The 27,769-nt window shown below is 43.4% G+C and overlaps 2 protein-coding genes across 2 annotated transcripts in view; both read left to right on the top strand.

The window, feature by feature from the left end:
- The first annotated feature begins 756 nt into the window (after positions 1-756).
- LOC144114270 (transmembrane protein 170A) overlaps positions 757-27,769 on the top strand; it is a 46,125-nt gene continuing 19,112 nt past the window's right edge. The window contains exons 1-3 of the mRNA XM_077647889.1: positions 757-1,070; positions 8,244-8,396; positions 16,521-16,691. Coding sequence (XP_077504015.1) covers positions 8,303-8,396; positions 16,521-16,691 — 265 coding nt within the window. The 5' untranslated portion in view covers positions 757-1,070; positions 8,244-8,302. The remainder of the gene's footprint in view (positions 1,071-8,243; positions 8,397-16,520; positions 16,692-27,769) is intronic.
- LOC144114269 (uncharacterized) lies at positions 11,424-13,605 on the top strand. Its single transcript, XM_077647888.1, has one exon. It carries the CDS (start codon positions 11,554-11,556, stop codon positions 13,501-13,503), a length of 1,950 nt encoding a protein of 649 aa, XP_077504014.1. The 5' UTR covers positions 11,424-11,553; the 3' UTR covers positions 13,504-13,605.

Raw genomic sequence — 27,769 nt, 5'->3', positions numbered from 1 at the left:
TGCCCGCCCTCAAAGGTCCCATATCCGAGATATTTGAGAGAAAAAAAATAAACAATTTAGCCAACTCAGGGTAACTAGACTACGGAATACAAACGGCCGTCGGGTGACCATGAAATGTTCTTCCGCTTTCTACTTCCGCCCTATTAGATACTTCACATATCATTTCATGCAGGCGTTTGTACAGGACCATCAACAACGCTACAACAGCCAAAGAGCATATGTAAAGCAAGACACTGCAACGGTTCGGAAAGCGTGTCGGTATCGGGTTAGACTAAACATTAAAAATAAAGTTTACGGTGGGCACCGGTTTACCACAGTTTCTGGGTAAAGTAAGGAAAACATGCGTTCCCCTTAATGATCAATTAAGGATACTGCAAAAAATAGTGCAAGCTTTCCTTAGTGCAAGCTTTCCGCACTCCGATACTACGACTACTGCTGCTACCGCTGCTACTCTACCACTGTACCAACCCTTGCACTGCTACCATTGACGAAAAAAAGTTTTTTTCTTCCTCCATGACTGTTACTATTTCTAGGGGCCCTTCTGCTACTGCTTCTGCTACAATCACTGCTTGCTTAGTACCGCCATCTATAAAAATATTGCTTAAATAAAACTTCATTAGGTCGGCATACAACCTAATATTGGCACAAAAATAAATAAGCAAATCATTATTTATTTGTTATTAATGAATTTTGTTTGACATATTTTTTATGTTTTAAGGGCGCTGCAGCGGCTTTTTTATGAAAAGAATGGTCAGGGCTGGTCGTTATCTATGCCCATCCATACATGCAGTACTGTTTCGGTTCCCGTGTATTTCGATATTATGCGTCTTTCACGTTGTGATGTGAATCTTTTAAGGGTCCTCTATTTATTCCGTAGCTATGAAACCGTCTATTAGGATAGCAGACTACCGGCGAACATTTGTATCTTAGGCTAAGGTCACCGTATACATCGTTGATACACCCACCGTGGGATTGACCACTTCTCATTTTCAGTAGACATTTCGAACTAAGCTTCTTCTCTGGCTGTATGAATAATGTACTGAAGCTAGTCCTGTTATGCCTTAAAAATGGTAAGTACTCTTGCAGTATCTACTGATGACGAGCGCCGTACTTACGACCTAACGACTGTGAGCAGGCTAGAACCAACCGTTCGGGAGTTTCGTTTTCGTGGTAACCTTGTGCCAAGTAGGCACTATATGCAAAATCTGTCACTTCTGGTGTGCATTCTGTAATAAGAAGCTTCGAACCGTGTTTTGAGCTGCATGTTTTTCTGCTGATAGCGCCTAGCAACGGTAGTGGTGCTAGCGACATGCGAGTTGGTGTAGCGGCCTTTTCTCGTGTTCCTGAAAGAGCGCTTCGATTATAACGTATGCCGAAAGTTGCTTCGGCGCAAAGTGATTGCACGTGAGGTGCTGTCGCTTGCCCTGCAAGCTTGGGCACTCTGAACACTGCAGAAGTTCATCAGGATGTGACATGTGTTTTGTTTGCAACTGTGACCTTTGGAATGCATCATGCTAAGCTTAGCTTTGCCACCTTTCAAGCTTTAAATGTTGGTTGAGAAAAAAAAGGAAAGAAATGCTTGCTATGTTAGACTGGCAGCAGTCTTACTGCGTTTCGCAGTATTTTTTCTTTTCTTTTTTACCGTGCATTTCATCCGGTGCAGTGTTCACAGCCAGGGACAATGAAGGCAGCGATTGTTGAGTCAACGCACTGCAAGACGAGGGTTTAGGTTCCTAAAGTTCACGATTGTCGTATCACGTGTCTAGATCTGCGTGTGTTTCCTGTTGCGCTTTCGCAAACTTGGGTGGGTTGCCTGAGCTGCCTATTATGCTTCTGCAATTACACGTGCTTAACAACAAGGCTTGTTTTCTAGTCTGTTTATGAACATGAAGCGGCCGTTCAGTTTCAACTGGTCGCATGTAGCACGGGTGGCCTGAAGGTTTATAATGTTTACAAAAGGGCAGGCCTCAATGTTCTGAAAAAGATGCTAAAACTACTGTGTAAGCTTCCATGTCGTTTTATCCTAGGTGCTTACGTGTAGTTGTCAATTTATTATGAACTTAAATTATATTGCACTTGTTCAAATCAATGGTCCAGTTTTTTATGCTGAATATTTTTATCTCCAGAAAAATCGCATATATCTAATAAGTGAAGTGTGCCTTGTTAATGTGGTTGCCATGGGTTTGTACTGTCAGCTTCTTATAATTTGAACTCGAAGGGGATCAAAATTTGTTCATATATTTTGAGAGGAGCCTGTTTAATGTACTTGATGTTGATGACCAAAGTGCCAGATAGGAAGTACAAGCTAAGAGAGTCCACTGTATTTTGATGAACCAGAAAAAGTTTTTTTGAGCATAAAGTGCATGCTCACTTTACAGGTGCTTTTTGTTTGTTTGCTGCAGTGTAACTCTCCTATGCATGCAGCTTTCCGGATATAAGGAGACAGTATACTGAATGCAGCCTTTAATTGCCAACGTTCTTTTAATTTACCAATTGGATTGTGAGGAGTGTTTTTGCCAAGGTTTACTGGGGCTGCTTAGAAATATTTTAATTTCTTCATGAGATGTGACCAGCTCGTTATTTTGCTTAGTAATGATCTTGGAGCTGTTTATCCTTAAAGCAGTCATGTGAAATCTGATTTCTCGTGCTTGTGGAAAGAGGCACATGTCAAGTGCTTTCCACCAGTCACATATGTGCTTTGTGCCTTTCGATATTTTGCCCCTTTTTTTTCTTTACTTTTTGCTTGGCCTGGCCTTCCAGTGCAGTAGTGCTATAACAGGCTTTCAAACTGTAAGAAATGTTTTTTTGTGTGTGTACATAGTAGAAAGACATTATCCATAAGCCAATACCAGCATTTATTTGTTGACCAACCATGACACATTGCTTAGTTGCAGGCTTGTACACATCACATTTAATTTTCTCTGAAGGTATACTCCAGTTGTCAGGCCTGGGAGTAATTTGGTATTTTACATTTGCTTTCAGTGGCCAACTTTTTGTCCTTGAATTTTTTTTTTAGAGCTCTAATCACTATTTAAGGTGTAAGGAATGGTGGGTGGAGTTGAGGATGTTAAAGAAATGATTAAGCTATCTGTATAAACCAGCAGCTTTTTCTCAGAAGGGAGGGACTGATGTGCCGGGCTCTTCGGGTAGAGTGTAAAATGATGGAAAACTAGTTCATGTCAAGTTAGCCACATTTCACTGGAGGTTGCAGCCTAACCTAGCCTTTCTTCCTGTGCTTTGTATGAGATTTAGAGAAAAATTAATTGAAGTGACCATAGCCATCACTGTTAACATGACTTGTACGTATTAATTTGTTCAGCTAGCATTTAGCACCATGTCAACTCATTACTAATGCTAGGTGTACTTTGGATGTTAGTAGATCATGTTACCACTCTGTTCTCTCAAAGGTAAGGCTACTACGTGGCTTGCTTCTGTAATTGGTAATAATAAATGTGTGCTTTGTATTATGCTTGATGCTTTCTGGCTTCATTACAAGCACATTCAACTGCATTTTTGTGTGAACTTTTTGTTGAGAACAAAGATGTAAAGTCATGGCGATTTTGGTTTCTGGCACCTATTTGCATAAATAAATGATCATAACTCTTTTTGTGTAGGTTGTACTCTTTTTGTTATGCTTATTTTTCTGAGGTGCATCCCGATATTCTATTCACAGTCAATGAGGACTGTTAGGGAAATTACTCATGAACTAGGTGAACAATTCGTGAAGCGGTGTTGTTACTTAGAAAACTTTCAAAGTATTGTTTGTGTGCTGCATAGTGCTTGCATAAAAAATCCACATTGCTTGCTGGAAATTTGCTTATCACAGTATACTGAAATCAGGAGTAAGCTTTCAGGCGTTCTTAGCTTAATTTTAATGTTCACACACATGAACTAAATGTTTGACTATCTGCCTTGTATTTATATCACTCCTATACAGGGTGTTTCGTAGAAGACTAAGTGAATTTTAAAAATAGGCTCTTTTTGATAAAATGATCTTGCGCAGTCATAGCAAACGTATTGGCATACTTCATAAAACGTGAGGAAAATTGATTTAAATGGTAATTAACTAAAATGTGCTAAGTGCTCTAAAAATTTAGCATTTAGTCACTTGGTTGCCATTAGGGCAGCCAGTATCAGTTGTTAGATGCGGAGAAATGTAATTGCCTTTGACACTATGGGGCAAGAATTTTTAGCTGTTAAGGTGCATAGGAGAGGCATGCAGTGGCCACAAAAAGTGCGTAGGAACACCCCCCTCTTTCCCTTCAGCTCAAGTGGCACATCACATCCTGGCGTTTGAGGCAGGTGGATGAAGTAAAAGGAGTCTGATGCATCTCTGTTCCGAGCTACGTCAGCCTGTCTGTGTGCCTGTGCCCATTCTGCAGCCACCACACGTCTCTTTCATGCTTTACTTTGAAATCTTGCGACCATCTGGTATAGACGTTTGCTATAAGGGCTCCCTGGGCACTGCCATATTATTAATTGGATTGTCCTGAGCACCTCGCACTAGCACGATGGAAGTGGCAGTGGAATCTGTTTCAGACAGTCCAGAGAGGAGGCGTTTCGACAACTCCCTCGCCCGATGCAAAGGTCTATAATACTGAAAATAATCAGTCTTGAAAATAAACGCGATGTCACAATGAATCATACCAACTAGTACAAACGTCTGCTCTACTACAGTTGAAAATAAGAATTATTTTATAAAAATTATTTTTTCTAAGCATGAGACATGGGCAAAAACTGTGGTCCAACAGTACTATTGTGCGTATAAGCATATCCTGAAATATGCACTGTGTATGGCTTTGTTTCTTTTTTTCTCAAGGGAGACCCACAAATGGAAAGATTGCTATTTGGTTAATCATTCTGGTGCAAAAATGGTGCTAAGATTACAGTGCACAAAAATACATATGGAGGAAACCAACAGCCACTGAAACTGAGGAAAGCATAGGGGAATGTTTCAATGTTTTTGCTAGTTTGTGGTGTTCACTTTTAGCCCGGAAGATACCTAGTGAGAAAGTAAAAAAAAAAAAGCAAGTGTGAGAGGTTCTTGCACTGCTGCCTGCCTCGCCATTCTATCACACACTCTCTGTGGCACTTGAAGTATAACAGGACGTTCCTATGTCTGCTGTTATGGTCGAAGGGGGCGCTGGTGACCACTCAGAAGGTTAGGTTACATGCAACGTAAATACTCTGTAACAGCTGCTCTAGACAGCTGTCTTTGTAGCTTACCTGGTAAAGCACTGCATGTGGCATATGGAGGTCATGGGTTTGGATCCCACCAGTGGCATGTGGTTGTTTTTTCTTCTACATTCTAATCATCTTTCAGTTAAGATGTAGTTACAGTACTGATTTCCCATTCGTGAAGACTGCAAAAAAAAAAAAAATTGAAATCGAAACATTTCTATATGCTTGGTTTCAGTGGCTGTTGGCTTTCTTTATATGTGTGCCGTAACGAACCCCTCAATTCCTTGTCCTTGTCCACTGTACAAGAATGACAGAAGACTGACAAAGGCAACAAAATACTTTGTACTTGCTTGTTCCTCTTGCCTATATACACTGTCTTTTTCACACCAATGATATCAAACCTGAGCAGGCAAATTTTTTCCTATTAGGACAGTGTAAACCAATACATTATGGATAAGCACACATTCTACACAGTTTGCAGTCTCCACAGCTGTGATTCACAATGCAATCCTGGAGTTTTTTGCCACAAAAGTATCTGAAAATAATTACCCATAACATCAGCTTTGATATCTATGTAGTATTGCGAAATACATACTTTTGGCTCTCTTGTGGTAGCTAAGCGTGTGTTTTCTGTGTGCATATTATTTTTCATTTTTTCTGCATGCAATGATTGGGGGTTCTTGCGTTTCACGTTTGTCTCGCTGGCATGGTCCTTACCGCAGTTACCCACTCCCTTACACGAGAGGGTGTGCATTCATTGGATGGCCAGTATACTGACTAGCAAAAAAGAAAAATTGAAGGGACCTGTCTGGCTGCATTCCAAATGGACATAATGCAACATCTTTCTTGTTCATGACACTGTTGTCTCCTTCTTATGTGTTCGACGCCTGGTTACCTTTTGAGAGATTTACATTCGTATCATTGCTGCTGTACTTCTTCTTTTCTTTTTTTTTTCTTGTGGCATCCTGTTCCTAATGCCGTGCTTTTCTTAAGCCTCTCAGATGTACTATTTGTCTTCCATGCATGCGGTTTTTATGTCTCATAATCCACTGAGGTTAGCACTGCTGTCGTCGTAAAACATTTTGGCACTGTTGTCGTATGTACAAGTTCAGCCGTCTTGTTGCAAGTTTTACTATATATTTGCCAGCTGCTTTCCTTTCGCACTGCAAGTTGGTATACAGCTACAAAAACCTTTCTCTTTACCCCTCTGAGCACAACTGTGCCTTCACCACTTGATTTCTGGATTTATCCTGTACCTGCCATGGTGGCTCAGTGGTTAGGGTGCTCGGCTACTGATCCGGAGTACCCGGATTCGAACCCGATTGCGGCGCCCGCGTTTCGATGGAGATGAACCGCAAAGGTGCCCGTGTGCTGTGTGATGTCAGCGCACGTTAAAGATCCAATCCCCAGGTGGTCGAAATTATTCCGGAGCCGTCCACTACGGCACCTCTTTCTTCCTTTCTTCTCTCAGTCCCTCCTTTATCCCTTCCCTTACAGTGCGGTTCAGGCGTCCGCTGAGATGTGAGACAGATACTGCACCATTTCCTTTCTCCAAAAACCAATTTTAATTTCAATTTAATCCTGTAGCTGATTTACTGATGGGCTGTTATCTAACTTGCGGCTTGTTCTGGCGACCACCATTCATTAATGTTGGACACACAGGATCTAAAAATTTTATTGCACTTACTTACCTGGAAAGCACTTTATGTAGTCTGTTGTCCAAGTCAGTATGCAGGATTCATCAGGGCACAATTATTAATATATAACAGGATTTTTTACAGCAAGGTGTTGGTTCTTGAAACTGCTGTAGAGTACTGTTAAGAGTTACATGCCGTCACAAGACAGGTACAGAAACCTTACGAGATGCACGTGATCAATTACTGTGGAAAGCAGATGGTACGTGAATGCATTGAATGTGCAAACATGTGATAAAAAGGTGTCTCCATTATGTTAGCTTTTGTAATTAACACCAGACGTATGACCATTGAGTAGCGGCATCCAACTAGGCACCCTTATTTGTGTTTGCAGAACCAAATTTAAGGCCACTGAGTAGAAAAACATGAAAATAAATGTGTGCATATAGTGTTCAATTGCTCAACGTCATGTTCTGTTATGACCAATGCCATGCATATCATTTTTAGCAGAAAAGACTGATAGCTTCAGTTTTGGTGCCAGTAACACTTATTGTTATCATTGGAAGATAAAGCAGGCATTCTATGCCTGTGTTTGCCTAGATAATTTGTTTCCACGTGTGCTCCCAGTCATCTGAGTTGGACATTTGTATTTGTACTTCCGGGTAATTGGATCAAAGTTCCCAACTTTTGTTTACAGACTGTTTTGAATGGAGTTTGAATTGACCTGAGAATAGCACTTTTGTAAAATTCAAGCTCTTTTTTTTTTTTATGTCACCTGGTGTCTTGTTGAGAATGCTATTTCTGTGGCCTAAGCTTGTAGCTAAATGTAATGTTTTGCAGGTAGACTTCCTGAGCGCAAATGTTCAATAAGCACTGATTTGAATATAAGGTCATTTTGCACATGAAGGTGCAGACCTTAGGTTATTAAAGTACTTTTTAATCTTCCATGCACATCGCCAACCACAAAGATAGATGACTGAACAAGTTTCTGGCAAAAGATACCCAGTAAGCCTTGTATGTATATGTGGTTACAATCGCAGCTGCATTGAGGAAAGTTTCAAGACTATGCTTTGTACATGGAGCTGTTTGTTTAAATAAATACTCATGTTTTCTGGCATGCTGCACATTTTAAATTCTGACATTTTATGTGAGTCTCCCTAAACTACTATTATTCTTACACATTCTCAGCATCCCCATTTGAAACTAGGATGGCTGCTGGTTGTCTGAGGAATTGAAGGTTGGATAAGTGTGTTCATTGTGGCACACATGAAAGGTATTTACTTTGGCAAGACATGAAGGATGTTAAAAAATTGCTTTCTTTTATGACTGGTTACTGTGTCTGCAAACATGGTATTGTTACCTGTGTTGTTTTGCAGTCTTACTTATTGTGTTTTTGAAATCCTCTTGCATCGACCATTTCTACTGCAGATTTTGACTGTTTTTGAGGGGGCCCCTGGCACAGCCCCGGTGCAAAGCAAGAGCGCCCAATGGCCACTGGAACAGAGTTTGAGACTGCGGACCTAGACTCCGTCATCAATGTCATTGGACTCACACCAAGTGATCCCCTTGACACCTTTGTTGGTATGTGAGCCTTCCACGCCGCCCTACAGCTAGTTGTGTGTTATCATTTGCTCTTGGACCCCTGCTGTGGCTCAGTGGTTATGGTGCTCAGCTGCTGACCCAAAAGGTACAGGCTCGTTCTCGGCCACGGCGGTCGAATTTCGATGGAGGCAAAATGCTAGAGGCTGTGTACTATGCAATGTCAGTGCACATTAAAGAACCCCAGGTAGTCGAAATTATCCAGAACCTTCCATTATGGCGTCCCTCATAGCCTGAATCACTTTGGTACGGTAAACACCATAAAACCAATCATTTGCTCATGATGGGACATGGAAGTGAATTTCAGTTAAGGCTGCATTTTGTAGAATAAGCTGCATAAGACACTCTTGGTGCATTCTGCTGCACTTCAGAGCTTTAATTTATTTATTAAATGTAGACGCTCAAGAAAAATTCTTTTTGATGCTATTAACTGTCGCATAAGATAAAATTAGATGACGTGTCATTTTTGCCATGTTGGCTTTACCAAAGTCCCTGCCATTATCTCAACCCAGATGGCCAAGTTGGGTTGTACAGGTGGTTTCTGTCACATGTATGGCCCAAATCTTGACCATCATGGGCTTTACAGAGATGTGATTTAAAAGCTGAATAAATTCTTCTAATTAAAAAGTTCATCTAAATTTCTGCAAAGGCTGAACAGTGTATGGATTTTCCTTTTGTGTCCTTTTAAACACAATGGCTTTGAGCCTAAACTGTTTCTTTTTTAACGGTGTTGCTGTAAACCATGCACAGTGGTAGAATTTTGTTGCTGGTTGTAAAAATAGGAAAAAGTAACTCAATTATGCATTCTGTTTTAATTCTCACACTTATATCTTAGTAAGCATGCAGGCTCACTTGATGCTAAAGCATGAGAAGTGTATCATGCTTAAGATTTTAACCCACATGGTTAACTGAAGCAAACCTTGTGCAAAATTAGTCGTTCTTTTCAAAAATGCTCTGGCTGCTGGGTTACTTCTGGGGTGCAGTGCAGCTTGTATAGCATCCCCAGCATCAAATATCTGCAGCGGGTGAGGAGCAATTTCCTTCTCATACCTTCAGAGCTTAGAAGTGGAAGAGATACTACAAGATCCTTGCTACATGGCTCAGGAGCAAACCCCATGGCCCGGTCAAATTCATGGAATAAATGGCACATTCCTGCACAGCACAATCATGTTTTCTTGAGACATTTATGCTGCATGCACCATATCATAGATCTGAGAGTGTTGATGCTAATACTGGTACTCTGCATACTAGAGATTTTATTACACACAGCAATTTTCTTCAGGCTTTTTCTTTTCGTGCAGCTTGGCCCCATTGGCAATGTGTTGAAGACTGAGAGAGCAGCCTTGTCTGAACTCTCTGAACTGCCAATAGTTAGCCTTACTGTGGTTTCAGTGATCATGTTTTCAGTGAATGGGCACTGTTTTGAGGAATAGCTGTTGTTTGGTGTGCCTGTTAAGTTTTACTTGTTGTAGAAAAGAAACATGGAAGAAATGTGTGAGAGAGTCATGAATTGCCAGCTCAACCCTAACAAATGGTCTGGCTTTCGAGAATTGTGGAAAATGTGCCTGCTTCAACTCTTTATGGTGCATTCCATTTGGTGAACAGGAGCAGAGTTGTCAGGCAGGAAGGAGTAGAGCAGTAACATGCTGATGGAGGGAGTACTTGATCTGCCACTTGAACAGTGACTATGCCTCAAACTTATTACGCCTCATGACCACGCTTGTTTTCCCACCATTCTTCATGTGTGCTAGCTGCAACATGACTATCAGCCACGTTTTTCGGGCCCCCGACTGCTAGAAGTGGCAATCGCGCACATGTATTTTGACTTCTCGTCTATTTCTCCACCATTTTCCAGTAGATAGGCTAAACATGAGGCCGTTTACAAGATGCAGTTCAAACTGCCATGCTTAACTTCATATCTATCTGTAGGCCCACAACGCTTCACTGCTGTCATTGCTGGTATCACTGGCATTGGTCACCAGTGCATGAAGGAAGGAAACAACTTCCTTCTTTTATGCACCGGTAAAACAAAAGAAAAAAGCAGATAACTCAGATATGACAATATGACATGACTTCCTCCACACTCCATTTTTTACTAGGGAGCAGCCTGGACTGCTCTTGAGTTCTCTTGGTGCAGCAGAACTATACTTCTTCTGCCACTGGATGGGAGTGTTCCCTCTCCTGCTTGCCTACTGGAAAGCGCCTGCTCTCGTGAGAACATTTTTGGAAGTGCGGTTAAGTGCTCCTATTCGCCCACTGGAAGGAGCCATTAGTGGTGCATGTTGCTAGTTTATGTTTCAGGTGGACGCATTCTATTACCATTACATACCACCTGAGCAGAAAGACTGGGGGTTGTGTGCATGCCATGAATGGTGTTTTCCAGGAAATCTACCTCTTTCGGTCTTTAGAAGGCTGCAAGAAACTTGAGGAAATGACGTTCCTTATGTTTCTGTCTATTGTGTGAGAAGTCTGGACTAAGCTGTTGCTGCTTTTGTTGCAGTGTTTAGAAGAAGATTCCTTGCATCCTTTCAAGAGGATGCAAGGTATCATTTGTGCTGTATTGAGTGCCTGAAGAGGTGCCCGTAAGAAGCAATTACTAGTTTTTAATTTGGCAGTGATTTGTGATGTATGGCATTTCATTCACTTGCTAAACCCTGAAAGAGGTTTTATAACTCTCGAAAAAGCTTCTGTGTAAACGGTGTTTCACTTAAGGGGGGACGTAGGGATCAGATCGCGAAAATCGCGGAAAAAAATCGATTTTTGAAAAACGGCAGATTTGGATTCTGCATTACCTTTTCTATCACAGCTAAAAAAATTTCCGCCGAAAACAGTCTCTGAGCATACCTAAAAAATATTTTTCTGACTGCGGGTCGCAAAAAACTGGCCAAAATCAGCGCAAAAACGGCCGATTTCAGAGCGCGATACCGCCGCACCTTCACCGCCGCCTACGGCAAGTTTGGTGTCACTGGAAAGCTTGCTTCACCGCGGTTCTTCTCCCAGTGGAACCACGTGTCTACGATAAAAAATAAATGCACAGACGTGAAAAATACGAGGGCACCCGCGAAGTAGAAGCTAGGCGCCGATTGGCCGCGCCAGTCACGTGGTGCTCAGCACGCCCTGCGATTGGCTGCCGAAAGGCATGCCGCTTCTCCGGTTGTCTGCTGCGCTTCGCGAAAACGATAGTTTGCGATTCAACTCGTGCTGTCCGTTCTGCATTTTCGTCAACTCATCTGCTGCGTGTGGTTTCGTACGTGAGCCCGCGATGGAGCGTCGCACGGGCCAGAAGTACAGGACGAAGTATGCTTACGGGAAGCGTAAGCGCAAGCCTCCTATTCCAAAACAGAAGCGGCCAGCAGCAACTGAACCGCACGAACGGAGGTCCGCTCCGATATCCAGTCACGCCGATGTGTCGTCGGAAGCAAGCCTGCCCTTGGAATCAGCGACCAGCAGTGAATCTGGGGGCCTGGCGCCGTCCGCTAGCCATGACATCGCAGTGCAGTACCGACCCAGACACAGTTCCGTTTTTGCGGCGGCGAGTGGCGGTGCGGTGCCGGTTCAACGGGATGACGGCGAAGTTTTGCCTAAGCAGAAGCACGCCGTTCAGGTGCACCTGCCCTCGGAATCAATAACCGGCAGTGAATCTGTGGGCCCGGCGCCGTCCACAAGCCGTGACATCGCAGTGCAGTACCGACCCGGGCACAGTTCCGTTTTTGCGGCGGCGAGTGCCGGTGCGGTGCCGGTTCAACGGGATGACGGTGAAGTTTTCCCTAAGCAGAAGCGCACCGTTCAGGTGCACCTCCCCTCGGAATCAATGACCGGCAGTGAATCTGGGGACCCGGCGCCGTCCACAAGCCGTGACATCGCAGTGCAGCACCGGCCCGGGCAAAGTTCCGTTTTTGCGGCGGCGAGTGACGATGCGGTGCCAGCTCAACGGGATGACAGCGAGCTTTTTCCAAAACAGAAGCGCACCGTTCAGGTGCACCTGGAACCACGTTTTGTGACCTTGGAAGCAGCTGAGGAGCAAGCGTGCAGCGTCCGTGCTACACTTCGCGCGGTGTCGTCAACGGAGGGCAAGTTCGGGTTCGCGCGGCAGACAGAGGAAGAATCAGCCCCAGATGAAGATGAATTCACATTAATTCAAGCTAGTGTAATGAATTCGATAATAGGGTCTTTACTGTGCCCAAAGTGCTCAAAGAAGAGGTTGTCAGTGAAGCACGAGACTAAACTGGGCCTAGCAGCAAAATTGGTGCTTTCCTGTGGTGCTTGCGGCCCTATTGCTTCACATTGGTCATCAAAAAGGAAGTCTGAAGGAAGGACTTTTGAGGTCAATATAAGAGCTATGCAAGCCATCAAGACCATTGGAAAAGGGCCCACTGCCCTGAACGACTTCTGGGCCACAATGAACGTCTCACATCGTGGGCTGCATCAAAAAACCTATCAGGGCCACCTAAACAAATTGTTTAAACCTGGAGCAGAGGAAGCTGCACAAAACATTTTTGCAGATGCTGTACTTGCTGTAAAAGACGTCTACAGCAAGATGCAACCATCCAGCCCAAGTAACATAACAGTTGTGTATGACGGCACTTGGCTTACACGAGGCCACAGCTCTCACATTGGTGTAGGATGTATTATCGAATTTTATACCGGGCTTGTGCTGGATTGCACCGTACTGTCAAATTTCTGCCTAGGGTGCTGTCAGCAACCAGCGGAGAGTGACCCTAGCTATGGCACTTGGATTGAGCAGCATCAGTGCCAGAAAAACACAGATGTTGCCTCAGGTCAGATGGAGGTGGAAGCTGCACTAATACTTTTCAGGCGTTCTTTCAGCAGCTATGGCCTTCGCTACACGAATGTCATATGTGATGGTGACAGCCGAACATATCTTGCACTCTGCAGAGATGAGGTATACGGCTTCATACCCCTGACTAAGGAGGACTGCATAAACCATGTGCAGAAGAGGATGGGCACTGCACTCCGCACACTGGTTGCAAGAGCAAAGAAAGGGGAGCCATTGGGTGGGAAAGGTGGACTCACGCAGGACCTAATTAAAAAACTGACCAATTACTACGGTGTTTCTGCGCAACGCTAAACCAAAGTCAGTGACATGCAAAGGGCCGTGATGGCCACATTGTACCATGTGACATCTACAGATGACGAGCCTCATCATGAGCTGTGCCCACCTGGCCCTGACAGTTGGTGCAGACATAGGTCAGCACAGGCCAAAATGGAGCCACCACCGCCTCATAAGTACAAGCTACCAAGACGTGTAGCAGAGGCATTGCTACCTGTCTATCAATGCCTGTCTGACCCGCAACTGCTGGAGCGTTGCAAGGGCAACAAGACGCAGAATGCTGCAGAAAGCTTACATTCTGTCATCTGGTCAATGATTTCAAAAGATCAGCATGCTTCATTGTTTGCAGTGGAGACTGCAGTCCATGAAGCAGTTGCACGCTACAACTTTGGTAACTTGCGTGCCTACACTGAAGTATGCAAGTCTGTGGGCATCAAACCCGGTAGCCTTGCCCTTGAGAGAGCTCAGGAGAAGGACAAACAAAGAAAAAGAAAAGCATGCAGTGCAGAAAAAACGAAAGAGCAAAGGCATAAGAAGACCCCTGCAAGCAAAGACACCAAGTATTACAGCCCTGGGGCATTCTGAAGAACATGTGGCGGCTGTGCAACTTTAGAGCCAGTTTTCTCGGAAGTGAGTTTTGAGCCGACTGTCCTGCTTGCAGAAAGCATAGAACAACTATGCCTTGTCGGATTTGCATGAGGTTTATTGCGTTGTATTTCTTTGTAAATTCTCTGTGCAGTGACATTCCTATATTTTTTAATAACTATCTCATTTTTTTACTGCTTAGCTAAATTAACGACCTCATTTTTCAGACATGGATATGTTGTCCTATGTAAAAAAAATTACGAGTGATAAAATTATTTGGAGAATGTCACTGCATGAACTATTCATTTTGCTAAAATATAAAAGCAACTGTGGGCTTTTACCATGTTTTTTTGTCATGCCAGGCTTTCTGCAAGTTGAGTGCAAATAAAAATTTGTAATATCAAAACTACTCAAGATATAGCAATGAAACTTTGTATTTAGTCATTCTGCACACTTTCCAATAGCCATGCCAAATTTCATTGCTCTACTACAAAAAATAAGGAAATTGACTCCGATCCCCACCTACCCCCTTAAGACTTTACACAATTTTTAAAAATAGGCTTTCTGAGTTAGAAGAGCGTTTTTTTCGGCATAACATTGTCAGTGGTCCAAAACCAATTTTTACACCTTTGGTCCACCAGGTTTGTAAAATTTATTACTGATGAGAAATACAATGCAATGAGTGAAAATAATGGCAGAGACATTCTCATGGATATTGCTACTCATGTAGAAAAGAGTGCACCAGCATGAACAATCTGTTATTTGTGGTTCTTTGCAAACTATAGCGTCATTGCACATTGCAAGACTGTCCTTTTATCAAAGTATTTATGTTAACTTTTTCTTTCGCTACAGGGCTTATTTGGCATCTGAGATAGGCTATGTGTTTATCTTGTCGAAACTTCCACGTGATGAGAATGGGAAGGTCAAAACTTTTGTTAGCAACTTGTCTGAAAGTAGTGAGCAAAAACTTTATCTGTGTAGACTGAGTACACAGTGCACTGTTTGGCTGTCCAGCACATTTGAGGGATGTGTAAAACACAGGGTTGTAAAATTCGTGCGCTGTTCACTTGCTTCAAGTTAAACATGCACCCAATTTTAGTGAATGCGAGCCTTAAAGAATTGGAATGGTAAAAGTTGCCAGAAAATTGTGTCAAGTAAGAATAGCTGTTTTTAAATCCTTATTGGTTTTTGGGGTGCCATTAGCTTTTCGTAAATGTGGAGGCTGCAGACAAATCCATGCCATAGCAGGATTCATACCTATGGCATCCGAATGCAATTTGAAAATCCACAGAAAAATTGGATAGGACATTTAAGCTCTGCCTTAAGGGTATGATGCAATAGTGTGTTGGGTTAGGCTTTCCATTCTGAGCAGTTTGATACCTTTGAATGCATTTTAATTTTTTTGCAATTGATTCAGTTAATAAATCGATCAATTACACACTCTAAATTGTCTTAATTAGCATCATCAAGCATTGACTTTATATTCTGAGAATTTTGACACCTTTGAACCCCCCTTTTTCCAATTTTTTATTTCTCTAATTATTCAATTACAGTGATTTCATTAACTCGTCATCACCTATCACACCAATCTATCACCAATCACTAGAACCACCAATTACCATGATACGATTTTTTTTTACGCCGCCCCTGATTATTTCCGACACGGTGCTGACTACTACTACGCCGAGCATACATTTAAATGGTGGCTTCTTTTGGCTTTCGGCATATTTCTATCTGACTTGAAGGTTCATAATTCTGATTTGTAAAAATTGTAGGTGACAAATTTCATCAAATGATTGTTGTGTACATGTTTCCTGTTAATGCTATCATTATATCTTCATAACCGCATGGTTGCTGTGTAACTGCCACAGTGTTTAATGAAAACTTCATGCAAAAGATTCACTGGCACTTTTTTTCATGTTTTTCACCTGTAACTGCCTTCATTTAGTCTTTTAGTCATTTAAAACTCTACATTCAAGTGATAAATCTCTTTTATGAAGAAATTAGGTGGGCAACCGTTCTCTAACAGAAGCATCCTCCAGCCAATGCCTTGCTTTTGCAGAGGTGGAATGTTTGGAAAAGGGCAACCTGATCTCTGACTAAATTGTTCTCAGTCTCTGGCTGCCACCGTGGCAGTCATGTTTCAAAAAGGTTGCTATAGTTACTATGGGAGGTGAATTTATGTTGTTTGATCGAATCACAGACCCGTCAATGCAGCTGTGCAACCTTAGACTGGGCGACACTTTTTCCATGCATATAACCCCTGGGAAAGCTGATGGGCTGCTGGTGCTACCAAGGATTTGAAGTACCTTTCTCGTACAAGGCAAAAATCCTTCCACCAGAATATTGTTCCGTTTTTGCCATAGCTGCCATAGTTTTTGTTCGTGCTTTCACTACCAGGGGGACACCACATTGGCAGTGGGCAATTTTGTGTTTTTCTCATGCTGCAGAGATCTGGTACCAGGTGTTCCTGTGGGCACTGTTTTCGTCTGTCTTTGTTCACCTGGTGGCTGCAGTGGTGGCCTTCAGCATGCTGAGGAAGCAGCATATTGGCCGCTTCAGCCCGCTGGTCATCTTGCTCATGGGTCTAATAGCACCTATGACTGGAGGGGCCCTCACAAGTGAGCCTCTCTTCCATCTCTTTCCTCTGCAGAATTTGTGTCTTCACCTAGACCAGCCTGTTATGGAACTCAGTGCCGAGCTCTGAAAATTGCCTATTTCCTGGGCTCACTTCTCCAAATGGTACGGGCTCTTTCAAGAGGGACACTTGGATTATGCCTAAAGTCTCTGCTCAGTTAATTCAAATTGCACAGCACAGTCTTACTTCAGTGCCATAGATAGACTCAAAAGTTGTTGTATGTGAAGGACACTTTTGTGAGGTGTAGCTTGCAACAATTGTACATGCTTTTTTACCAAACATGAACCGTGGTTTAATGATAATCATTAATTTGGTGTGAGAATGAAACTCGAGTGACATTTCTGGTATTCACTCACAGCTTCCCTGTGTGTTGTTTATTTCTTAATTAACCAATGATTGAACCAGTAAAAATTAACATTTATTTAACATGGCTGCAGTGTAATGTTTCCAAATACCCGTGAGTACTGAATACAAAAAAAAGGTGATACCAATATATTAGGGTGGTGATTGTGACGACCCCGGTAGTTAGGGGCCAATGTCTGCTCTTAACATAATTAATAAAGTTTTTGAAAATGTTTTTGCTAGCAGATTTTATAAGTTTATTGATAAATGCATTTTCCTCAGTGCACAGCGATATGGATATAGGCCGTATCATTCAACTTCCATGGTAGTATTGTCACTTACTCAGGTAATTAATGCAGCTCTACACGACGGTGTGTTAGTAAGATTCATATTTCTAGATTTAAAAGAAGGCAGCCGGAACAGTTGGTCATTCTATATTCGTAACAAAATTAAACCACTACTGCTTTCACCATGACATTTCTGACCGCCTTGCTAGTTTATATTTGATGACGTGTAAAACGGGCACTGCGCTAAAAAACAAGGACAACAGAATAAGACAGACAAGACGTGCGCAGTCTTGTCTGTCTTATACAAGTTGTCCTTGTTTGTTGGCGCAGTATGTTTTACAAGATGAACATCCACCAACTAGCCCAACTTGCCACTTTACTATATTTAATGACTGTCAGCTAGTAGTGCTGATGAATAAGGTTTCATCATTTTCACACAATCTTTATACAGGAGTTCTGCAAGGATCCATATTTGGTCCATTACTGTCTTCATTACATGCTCATGACTTGTAGTTCAAATATTCTGATATATGCTGGTGACACGTGATTAGTAATTATGAGCTTACGACAGGGGCAACTAGAAGCAAAAATGAATCAAAAAGTTCATAAAATATTTAAGTGGTGTTTGGCGAATAAGCTAACAGCTGGCGCCAGAAAAAATTAAGTACATGACATTTCACTGCACAAGGAAAGCTGTTAGACAACCAATGTCCGAATCATTAAAACTATTAACACAGCCAGCCAGTGACTTGCTGATAGAATGCACGTTAACGTATAAATACCTTGGGTGTCACGTTAGACAGTCACTTGCATTGGTACGACCCGATTGATGCAGTCTGCTAGAAGCGGCAATTGGGTCTCATACCCGTCGACATTTTAGACAATATTTTGACATATCAACATTGCGTATCCTTGTTTTGCATGTATTGAAAGCCACTTATCATATTGCATCAATGTTTGGTGTGGAACCTACAAAACATATTTAGAACCCATTAAGTGATTACAAAAGCGTTCGCCAGGAATAATAAATAAGTCCAATTACAATGATTTCAGCATGCTGTTTGGCAAGTTTCAGAGTCTGCCCTTTGATCTATTACGCAGTTCAAAAGTACCTGTATGTGTTCACAGCATAGTAAGATACAACCCGCCCCTCCACGTATCATTTAAACCCCAGCTTCGGTCTGCTACTAACCTTTCCTTCAGAAATTTTTATCTCCCACCTACACATAATGTCTATGGTGATTCTTTATTGTGATTTGCTATAACTAATATGTGCGGAATGACACCCGTTATTCTGAAAGAGTCGCAGAGTTTCACCAGTGAATGTAAAGGAGTAGAGACACCAAATTTTTGCTTGCGTGTTTTTGCTTTGAAATGGTGCATGAAACATGGGTACAGTAGAACCTTGATTACATGACTTTCAGGGGATTGTGCAAAACCGTCGTGTAAACCAGGCATCATATAAACGGAAATCTTGCACAAAGGATACATTTGTGTAATAAACGCGTCCACTACTCTGGCTTTCAAAAATGAATCAATAATTTTGTCCCCACGCATCATAAAAGCGGTCAGTTTTGTTCTGCGAGAACTAAAGCTTAGACTTCACACAGCCTGGCCTTTCAGTGTCAAAGAGACAGCATTAGACGACATGAGGCACGTGTGCGCTCTCATCACTGCACACTAAGTAGGCATCACATGCGCCTCGAAAATGATCGTTTGGATGTCGCATCAGAAAGATGGCTGCTCCAACTCTTCAAAGATGTTTTGCGAAGCGTAGTATGACCATGCCAGCAACATGTCTTTCTATTCAGACTTTATTTGGAACCACCATCACTCCACGGCCAGTATATGTGCTAGGAATGCGCATCATAAAAGAAGAAAAAAAGTGGTAGGGGTTTAAGTTAAACCGAGTAGACTTGTGAAAGCATATATTCATTCTTCAATTGGAGGGGACGCTTAAGCTCTGCCTTAAGGGTATGATGCGATAGCATTAGTGATTTAATGCCCATATATGCAGATTTGGTCATTCTTTCTTAACATTCATAGATCGCGGCGAGTCCTCATACCACTACCAGCGCAGTGGGGCAGCTGTTAAGCGATGCGCCGCTGCACTGGCAGGGGGCTGTTGCCATCGGTAGGGATTGTGCGACCCACGTTGCTCTTTCTGAGCATCCTCTCACTGCCGATTATATTAACTGCCACCCTCCTCCATTGGTTACAGCTGGCGCGACGCTCCTCTGAACTAACCCGTGTTTACCCGAGTGACCCGTGTAACTCAGTAAGCTCGGGATAGTTCGGAGCACGGGACAAGACTACACAAGATTCTTGATTGGGGTTGGTACATTTGGACTAGTGCTGTCGCACTGAAAAACAAAATAACAATGTTTGCCTGATATGCGAATGCTGGACTAGAGCGCACCTACGCTAGTGGTGTCCTTTCTGCAGCGATATGCGGCCTGCCGGGTGACAGCACGCAGCTCTCTCTGTGTCGCTAGGCCTGACCTGCACCACACAGAAGCTACAGTGGAAAGCGCTTTCGAACCAACCACCAATGCTTGTAGAAATGTTTACTCATGTTACGGCATGTTACGGTTGATTTCCTTAATGGCTTCATCAAAAAATTGGCGGTGGTTTAGCTCTGGTTAAACCTGGAGTGACGCGACAGCTACAGCTGGCTGAGTGGAACTTGCTCAGTTGAATGGCAAAGTCAGTCTTTCTCTGCTCCGTTTCGCTGCTGGGCGTTCCTTCTTCATCTTCGTCCCACTTGACACGGCGCATGCACACAGCTGTGGCAGCTCGGTTTCGCCGGCACGCCGCGCCACCGGCAGCAGCAGCTGCTCCGCACCACATGGCTGGTCACGTGATCAGCTACGTAATCGGCTACGGTGCCGCGCCGTCGGCAGCTGCTTCGCACTGCGTAACCAACCACGTGGCAGCATGGCGGCGCAGCCACGGCGTGGCGTGGGCATTGCGTGGCATGGGATTTGCTGGGCTTATGCCAGTTCGTCATAAAATGTGGGTCGTCTCATGAACGGGGTATGTATAATTGGAGTTCCACTGTAATTCACTTTAGGGCGCTAAATAATTTAGAGTTAAATTTTTTTCTCTCAGGTTGTTTCAGTTCCAACTACTGAACAGTGGCTGTGACATGGCAGACAAGTTCGAGGCAATGTTGATGTCACGTGAGACACATAAAAGCTGTGACAAAATCACTGCTTTGTCATTTTAATTCAGTCCAACTCTTGCGCTGGCATACCCCAAGAACTGGAATGACGACAAACGTACAAACACAGCTATTGTATCTCAATTTTTTGTGCATAACATAATCTCAACGTAGTCTGAACTCATCTGCGATGTCATAGCTGCCGTTCAGCGGTTGAAACTGAAACCAAAGCAACCGGAAAGAAAAAAATGAATGACTGCAGTTATCGGGCTTTGGTGAATTCTGCATGGTGGTTCATCTTACTGATGTCTTGTGCATTTTTCCAATGAAGGAAAAAACAAAGTTTGGTGTCCCTACTCTTTTAAGAAATGCCTGATGGAACAGAGTATAATGCCTCGACATTTTTGTAATCCTACAGTACTTCTTGTTTACTTTTTTGCAGCGGTCTGGCAAAACTTTGGCAAATGCTGAACATCCTTTTGTTTTCATTTTATAAGTTTGCTTGCTATATTTATGTTTATGCTGAGTGTTGTATGTTGATTTGTTTACAACTGTTGTGATCTTTATGTTGTATACACATGTTGGTAAGAATATTACCACATTTCTGTATAGGTTCTGCTTTTTGAATTGTCATTCTATATTTTCAATTCTTGTATTCAAACCAAGGCGTTGGCTATGGGTCCAAACAGTGTTTGCAGATTTTGTATTTTTACAAATATGAGGTTAAAAACTGAAAACTGAACTGCTGAAGGTAAGTTAACTTATAAGTGAAGTGGCTACAGAAGCACCAAATACCTTATTTACACGATTTTAAGTCGACCTATTTTTCAAAATTTGAAAGTCCGAAGTGGGGGGGTCACAATCGAAACGAAAACGTGGCACTATTAGTAAAGGCGAGACAAATGAGATATCGGGCATGCTACAGCGTGGTTGCATTTTTGCTGCGCGGCTCCGTCGCATCGCTCTTGGTGCTGGCCTTAGGCAGCTGCTATGTCAGTGTGCAGAACTGGCATCCCCTCCCCCCCTGCGGGCGGCGGCCGATGGCGGCTATCAATAAGCAGCAAACTGGCACCCCACACTCCCCACACGTGGCTTCAGACTGCGGCTGCTGATAAGCGGCGGCGGCCCGATAATGCAATCGCGTTCTATGGGAAGCTCAAACGTCCAACACGTTTTCTTTTTACTTTCAAATGTGCGCTCGGAGCGTTGATAGTTGATGGAAGGGCCGCTGTTCCAATCGAGGCGGCTCCCCCACTCTGAATGGTAGTGGCGCCAGGTAGTGTCGGCAGCCGGCGAAAGAGTCGACGCCATTCACGCGTAGTTTCTCTTTGGCTCTGACGCATTTGACTACTGCCAGCCACGGTTCACAAGCTTCAATGTAGTGCTTCGTCAGTCGTCATTTGTGCTCAGTGTCCGGTAAGCAACTGGCGCTTGTTCATGGCTCTATTCAAGATGGCTGTCATTCTTTACGCCGAAGAAACGAACAACTGCGCGCCGGGCCACAGGTTCGACGTTCGCAACGAGTGATACAGGTGTAGTAGCTGCAGTGAGGAAAATTTTCAGCTTTTCCACACGATGTCGTGATGTGGCTGTTTGCGAAGTGCAGGATTTCGCTGGACGACGACATTAGAACGACGTGCTGTGGGACCGCAGCAGCGATTATCATGGCAGCGCTAGTGAGGACGATGGCACAAGTGTGGACGAGTTGTCCAGTGACTAAAACATTTTTGCTTTGGAATGTGCCCACGGGCACGTCCCCGTGCGGCAGCCGATAGCGGCTGGCGATAAACGGCGGCCGCTGGATAATGCTATCGCATTCAACTATTCAAGGCCAAGCTTAAACAACCTCGAAGTTTTTTTTTTTTTCGGAAATGTAATTTAAGGGGGTCGACTTACATTCGAGTTGACTTACAATCGTGTAAATGCGGTAATGCCATTTCTAAAACATAGGTTTATATTGGGCGCTTATTTTTTTACTCACTCTAAACAAGCACCTTTAATTCCGGAGGTATGAGATTGTAGCCATTAAAGCATGCTAATGACAGCTGTGACTGTTCCAATTTGGGTGTGCCTTGGCAGTGAATGTGTACATCACTAATGCTGTAGGTGTTCTTATTTTTCTGTGCCCTGTTCTGAATGTATATATATTTTTTGCACAGTGAATTGAGCTGCTTGTGCAGAAGTAACTTCACTGGAGGTTTCTTGTGATTGCTTTCAACTTTGATTGAATATTTTTGTGCATCCTCAACGAATGAACATTGCTTTGATTCTTAACATGTAGGTGATTAGTTAAGAAATAAAAAAGCTTCTACATTCATTAGACAACTGCTAGCAATGCAGGAACTGGAGATGAACTGGATTCCAAACCAAAATTTATAGAACAGTCTGAAAATTTATGTTGGTCATAGCATAAGTAAAAGGTGTTAGTGGTTCATGGAAAATGCTCGAAATTGTGATGATATGATAGTCTAGCCTTGTCTGTTTTCTCTTCACTTAGCTTTATCACAAGAAGGATTTATATTTTTATTCCATCTCTATTTGCAGTTTGTAGGGCAAAGCAAAAATTTGAGAGATTGGCATATTGCCACTAAACAACAATTAGAATTTGGTCCATTTTATACAGCTAGGCTAAGTTGTCTGAAAGACCAGATCAAAGGCATCGAACTAACTTGATGGCTCAGAGACAGTACGCAACTTTTTGTCCAACAAACGTGTTCCTATTTTTGGTGTAACGTTTTTCAGGAAATTAGAGAACACGAATTGTTGGACATTGGCTGTAAGGTACACATTCACACCCCTGTTTTTCTTCACACAGCTTTCTCACAGTCATGCTAAACATTCTGACCGTACAGTGCTGGCTGCCAACAACATGCTGATATAAAACTTCGTATGCATTCTCCATGTAGTATCCAGTACCGTATTTACACAATTGTAAGTCGACCCCACCCCACACCACATTTCTGAAAAAAAAAAAACTTGGAGGTCGTTTACGCTTGGCCTTTAATAATAGAACGCGATAACACTATCCTGCAGTCTCCGCTTGTCACCAGGCGCTATCGGCTGCCGCGTGCACGCGCACTCGTGGGCACAGTCCAAAAGGAAAATGTTTTAGTCACTGGACTACTCGTCCACACTTGCGGCATCATCCTCACTAGCGCTGCCGTCAAGATCGCTGCTGCGGTCCCACAGCTCGTCGTTCAAACGTCGTCGTGCAGCGAAATCCCGCACTTTGCAAAAAGCCACATCACGACATCGCGTGGAACAGCTGAAAAGATTGCCTCGCTGCAGCTGCCACAACTTTATTTGCCTGTTGCGAACGTCGAACTTGTGGCTCAGCGCGCAGTTCGTTTCTTCGGCATAAAGAATGGCAGCCATCTTGAATGTAGCCGTGAACTAGCGCCGGTTGCTTACCGGACCCGGAGCACAAATGACGAATGCCAAAGCACTACATTAGAAGCTTTTGAAATGCAGCTGGCAGTAGTCAAATGCATTAGGGCCGCAGAGAAACTACGCGTGAGCATCATCGGCTCTTGCGTCAGCTACCGACACACCCCGACACCGCTGCGGTTCCGTGTGGCGGTGCCGCTGCAATTGGAACAGCAGCCCTTCCATTAACTATCGATGCTCCCTTGAGCACCAGTGCGCAGTTGAAAGTAAAAAAAACAAAAAAACTCTGACTACGTCTATTAAGAGTAGAACACGAATGCGTTATCGGGCCGCCACCACTTATCAGCAACCGTAATCTGTGGCCACGTGTGGGGAGTGGCCTGATGCTGATTTGCTGCTCATCGGCAGCCACCATCGGCCGCTGCGCGCAGGGTGGGAGTGCTGATTCTGCGCATTGAAATAGCAGCTGCTCAAGGCCAGCACCAAGAGGGATGCAACGGAGCCGTACAGCAAAAACGCAACCACTCTGTAGCATGCCTGATATCGCATTTGTCTCTCCTTTATTTATGGTGCGATGCTTTGGTTTCAATTTTAAGTCAACCCCCCCCCCCCCCTTTCCCGCTTCGGATTTTCAAATTTTGGGTCAACTTACAATCATGTATAAATACGGTATGTGGCATGCAAATCGTACATCACAAATGTGTGACACGGGGCAGTAAAGGGTTAAAAAAGGAGAACATTCTGTACCTTGTTGAGAAGTCCTTCAGTATAATTCTTCAGTAATGTGAGTACTAGTTGTTTATGCAGGAATGCATTTAATGGCTACATTTTCAACTCCCATTGTCCGTCACGGTTCCATCCCCCAAGGCTACAGGACATCCATAGGTGCCCTAGTGAGGCTCATAGGAGTTTCAAAAATTGTCGTGTGTTGTTGTTGTATGTATTACTTCAAATATCGTCAAGAGAAGCAGTACTAACTGCGAACATTGTTTTTTTATTACTACCTATGATAACGACATTGCGAAGGCACAAGGTTGTTAGTATGGGAGAGCTTCTAGTGCGTGTGTCCGGGCACCAAGGATTGCTGCCGCCGCACGGTACACAGCCAATCAAACAAGAGTCGAGGATAGATGGCGCCACTTGCCTGCGAGGTGGCCGAAAACCCGGTATCTCAGGACCAATGAGCATGTGTGCACTGGCTGCTCAAAATTCTGTACTCTGCTAGCCCGGCGCTTGTGCTTGAACGACCATTTTTGTTTCGGATATCTCACTCATCAGCTGCATAAAGGACATAAAAGATTTCATGGCTACGGCTTTTATGAACTACGCGAATGTGAGCACATGCATTGTACAGGCACCGGCTGCTCCCCTCATCATCTGCGGCAACTTTAACGTCAACGCTAAGAAATCACAGTGGTTGCCAGTGTTCACGCATGAACTACTTGGGATGACAATTGTTAACAACCCACTTCAAGCCACTACCAGAAGAGCATCTTGCATTGATTATATCTTTGCACGACACGTCGATGTAACCAGCATGAACTATGCGTCACTTCAGTTACCACATGCCGTTACTTGCTGCCCTATGCGACAGCACAGAGCACACAAGCGGTTAAAAGTGCACTTTTAATCACTCAAAAACTGCACTTTTTTTATGGCAACAGAACATGGGTCAGCATGCATGCATTCCTGCAGTGGAATAATCTAGGCGTAGCACGGATTAGACCGCTAATTTTTTTACTACTCACAGTTGTGCACTGCCACTTGACACACACGTTTCACCGCTTTGTGAGTGAGGACCTCAAGGAACAGGAGCATTGTTAAATAGGAAGGTATGTTTGCATCCTGCTTTGATGGCTGGCCTTCTTTATGCTGTCTTTCCCAAGAGCATTGTGGGAGGTTTTGTTTGGTAAACGTCATTTCCATATGCGGTGTGTTCCCATGGCATGTCATTGGCTTCTCTTCTTTGAGCTCTAATAAGACTGATATAATCCCTCCCTTTTAAAAAGTGCAAGGGGCACGTGTGTGCTTTTCTTTGCTGTGGGTGCACGCTGGCCTTGCATGCAGACAGACTTTATTAAGGAATAACTTATAGTGATCTTAAAGTGGTAACTTAAGTGATGTGATAACGAGAACATGATGAAAAACAGCAGATATAGAAGAGGGCGTTTCTTTCTTGCCCTGTTTCTGCATGCTGTTTTTATGTTTTCGTCATGATCTGTCGAACATATCCGTTCTTCGCCCAGCCTCGGTAACTTTCCAAAAGCTATGATTACTGACTTTTATTATTTTCCTTATCCCCTATAAGATGGCATTTAGGCTCTAAAACTCTGTCCAGGCATAATATACTATACAGTAGACTCCCTTTAAATACTAACTTGAAGGGACCAGAAAATTTGTCTTATCAAAAGTTCGTCTTAACAGAAGTGTCCCCAAAATAGATATTCGAGCATGCTATGAGTGTCCCAGTATATGTTGCATAAAACAATGAATAAAATGCCTTGCAGTGACATATTAATTGCAAAAGGAACATAATGGCACTATGCATCAACTGATATCGACAGTGAGGGCATGAAGCGAAGTCACATTATCCTACTTGAAAACAGGATTGGTCTAGTTTTCTTTTTTCAGTCTCTTCTTCCCCCTCTCTTCCGCCGCAACGGCTATTTGCGTCCCCCCCCGACTTTTGATTTTTGAGGTTCCGAAGCTTCAGTCTAAAGGTACCAAGCTGTGTGGCCATGCTGCTCTCATATTTCGCTCCTTCCACAGAGTTGCTGTTATCAACTATACTAGCAGATGCATCATGCGGCTTTCTGTCTGCCGCAGGCAGTGCCCATGCAGTGCCAATATCTAGTCATCTTTATGCTGCAATAACGTATATTGCAACACCATGTGTCAGTTAAAAATTCAGCTCCAAACTCTTTAAGCCCTAATTCAACGAGCAGGTGCACTCCGCCCCTACATGCCATTTAGTCCGCTGGTGGTAGCGTGTAACAAGTGACACATATACAGAAACAAGATCTGGCATCTCTGTGTCGCACTCAGGCAGGAGCGCAGGTGCCCTGCCTTTTCCACATCGGCAAGAAAGCATTCCCACATGGAATTGCCTCCCTCAAGATAGCTTCTCTTCATAGTTGCACGAAGTTTGGCAGGAGCTATCTTGTTAGGGTGCTTTTTCTTTCGTGAAAGCATTCTATATATTTTTCCTTTGCTCACCAATTCCAAGCAGATGCCCCGCGAGTGCTGTTGCGAAAATTCGTCTTAACTGAAGCACATGTGAAACAGTTCATTTTAAGCAGATTTTGTTACATTGAATCTTATGGGAAATCAACCAAATGGTCTCACATTGTTCATCTTATTCGAGATTTCGTTTTGACTGAGTTCATCTTGACAGAAGTGGACTGCATATGATGTATTGGCAAATGTCAAACAAGAATAAATTTAGGCTTCAGCAAGGATCGAATGTACATGTGTATTGTTTTGTTCTCACACTCTTTATGCATTGAGAAGTTTGATACTGTATGCACTCTTTTCTCCGGGACACTGGCATCGGATTAGAGAGAGAGAGTTCAGGTAGCTTGCTCAAAAACAAGAAAATTCAGTGCAGGTGATGTTACAACGTTATTAAAGGCCCATTCACACGACGATCCGTTCGCCCACGGCCCGCGCATCACGTGTTCATGTGTCACTAAAAACTGGCTGCGATCCAATGACGTCAAGCGGATGCCACGGACTAAAAGAGCAGACGACGCGCTGGGTGTACCACTGTTGCCAGATTATTTTAAAGCGTTTGGCATTGTGGGCCAAACTGGTTTTTCCTCCCGACCCATGACTGCGGTTGAATGGTGCAGCTGTGGCCCTTTGTCCAATTCCTCAATGGCC

This window comes from Amblyomma americanum, chromosome 1 (assembly GCF_052857255.1).
Source record: "Amblyomma americanum isolate KBUSLIRL-KWMA chromosome 1, ASM5285725v1, whole genome shotgun sequence".
NCBI classification, from domain to species: domain Eukaryota; kingdom Metazoa; phylum Arthropoda; class Arachnida; order Ixodida; family Ixodidae; genus Amblyomma; species Amblyomma americanum.
The sequence above is the reverse complement of the archived record's forward strand: the minus strand, read 5'-3'. Positions and strand labels throughout refer to the sequence as shown.

Coding starts and splice junctions, on each gene's coding strand:
- LOC144114269 (XM_077647888.1), top strand. CDS start 11,554: ATGCCGCTTCTCCGGTTGTCTGCTGCGCTTCGCGAAAACGATAGTTTG.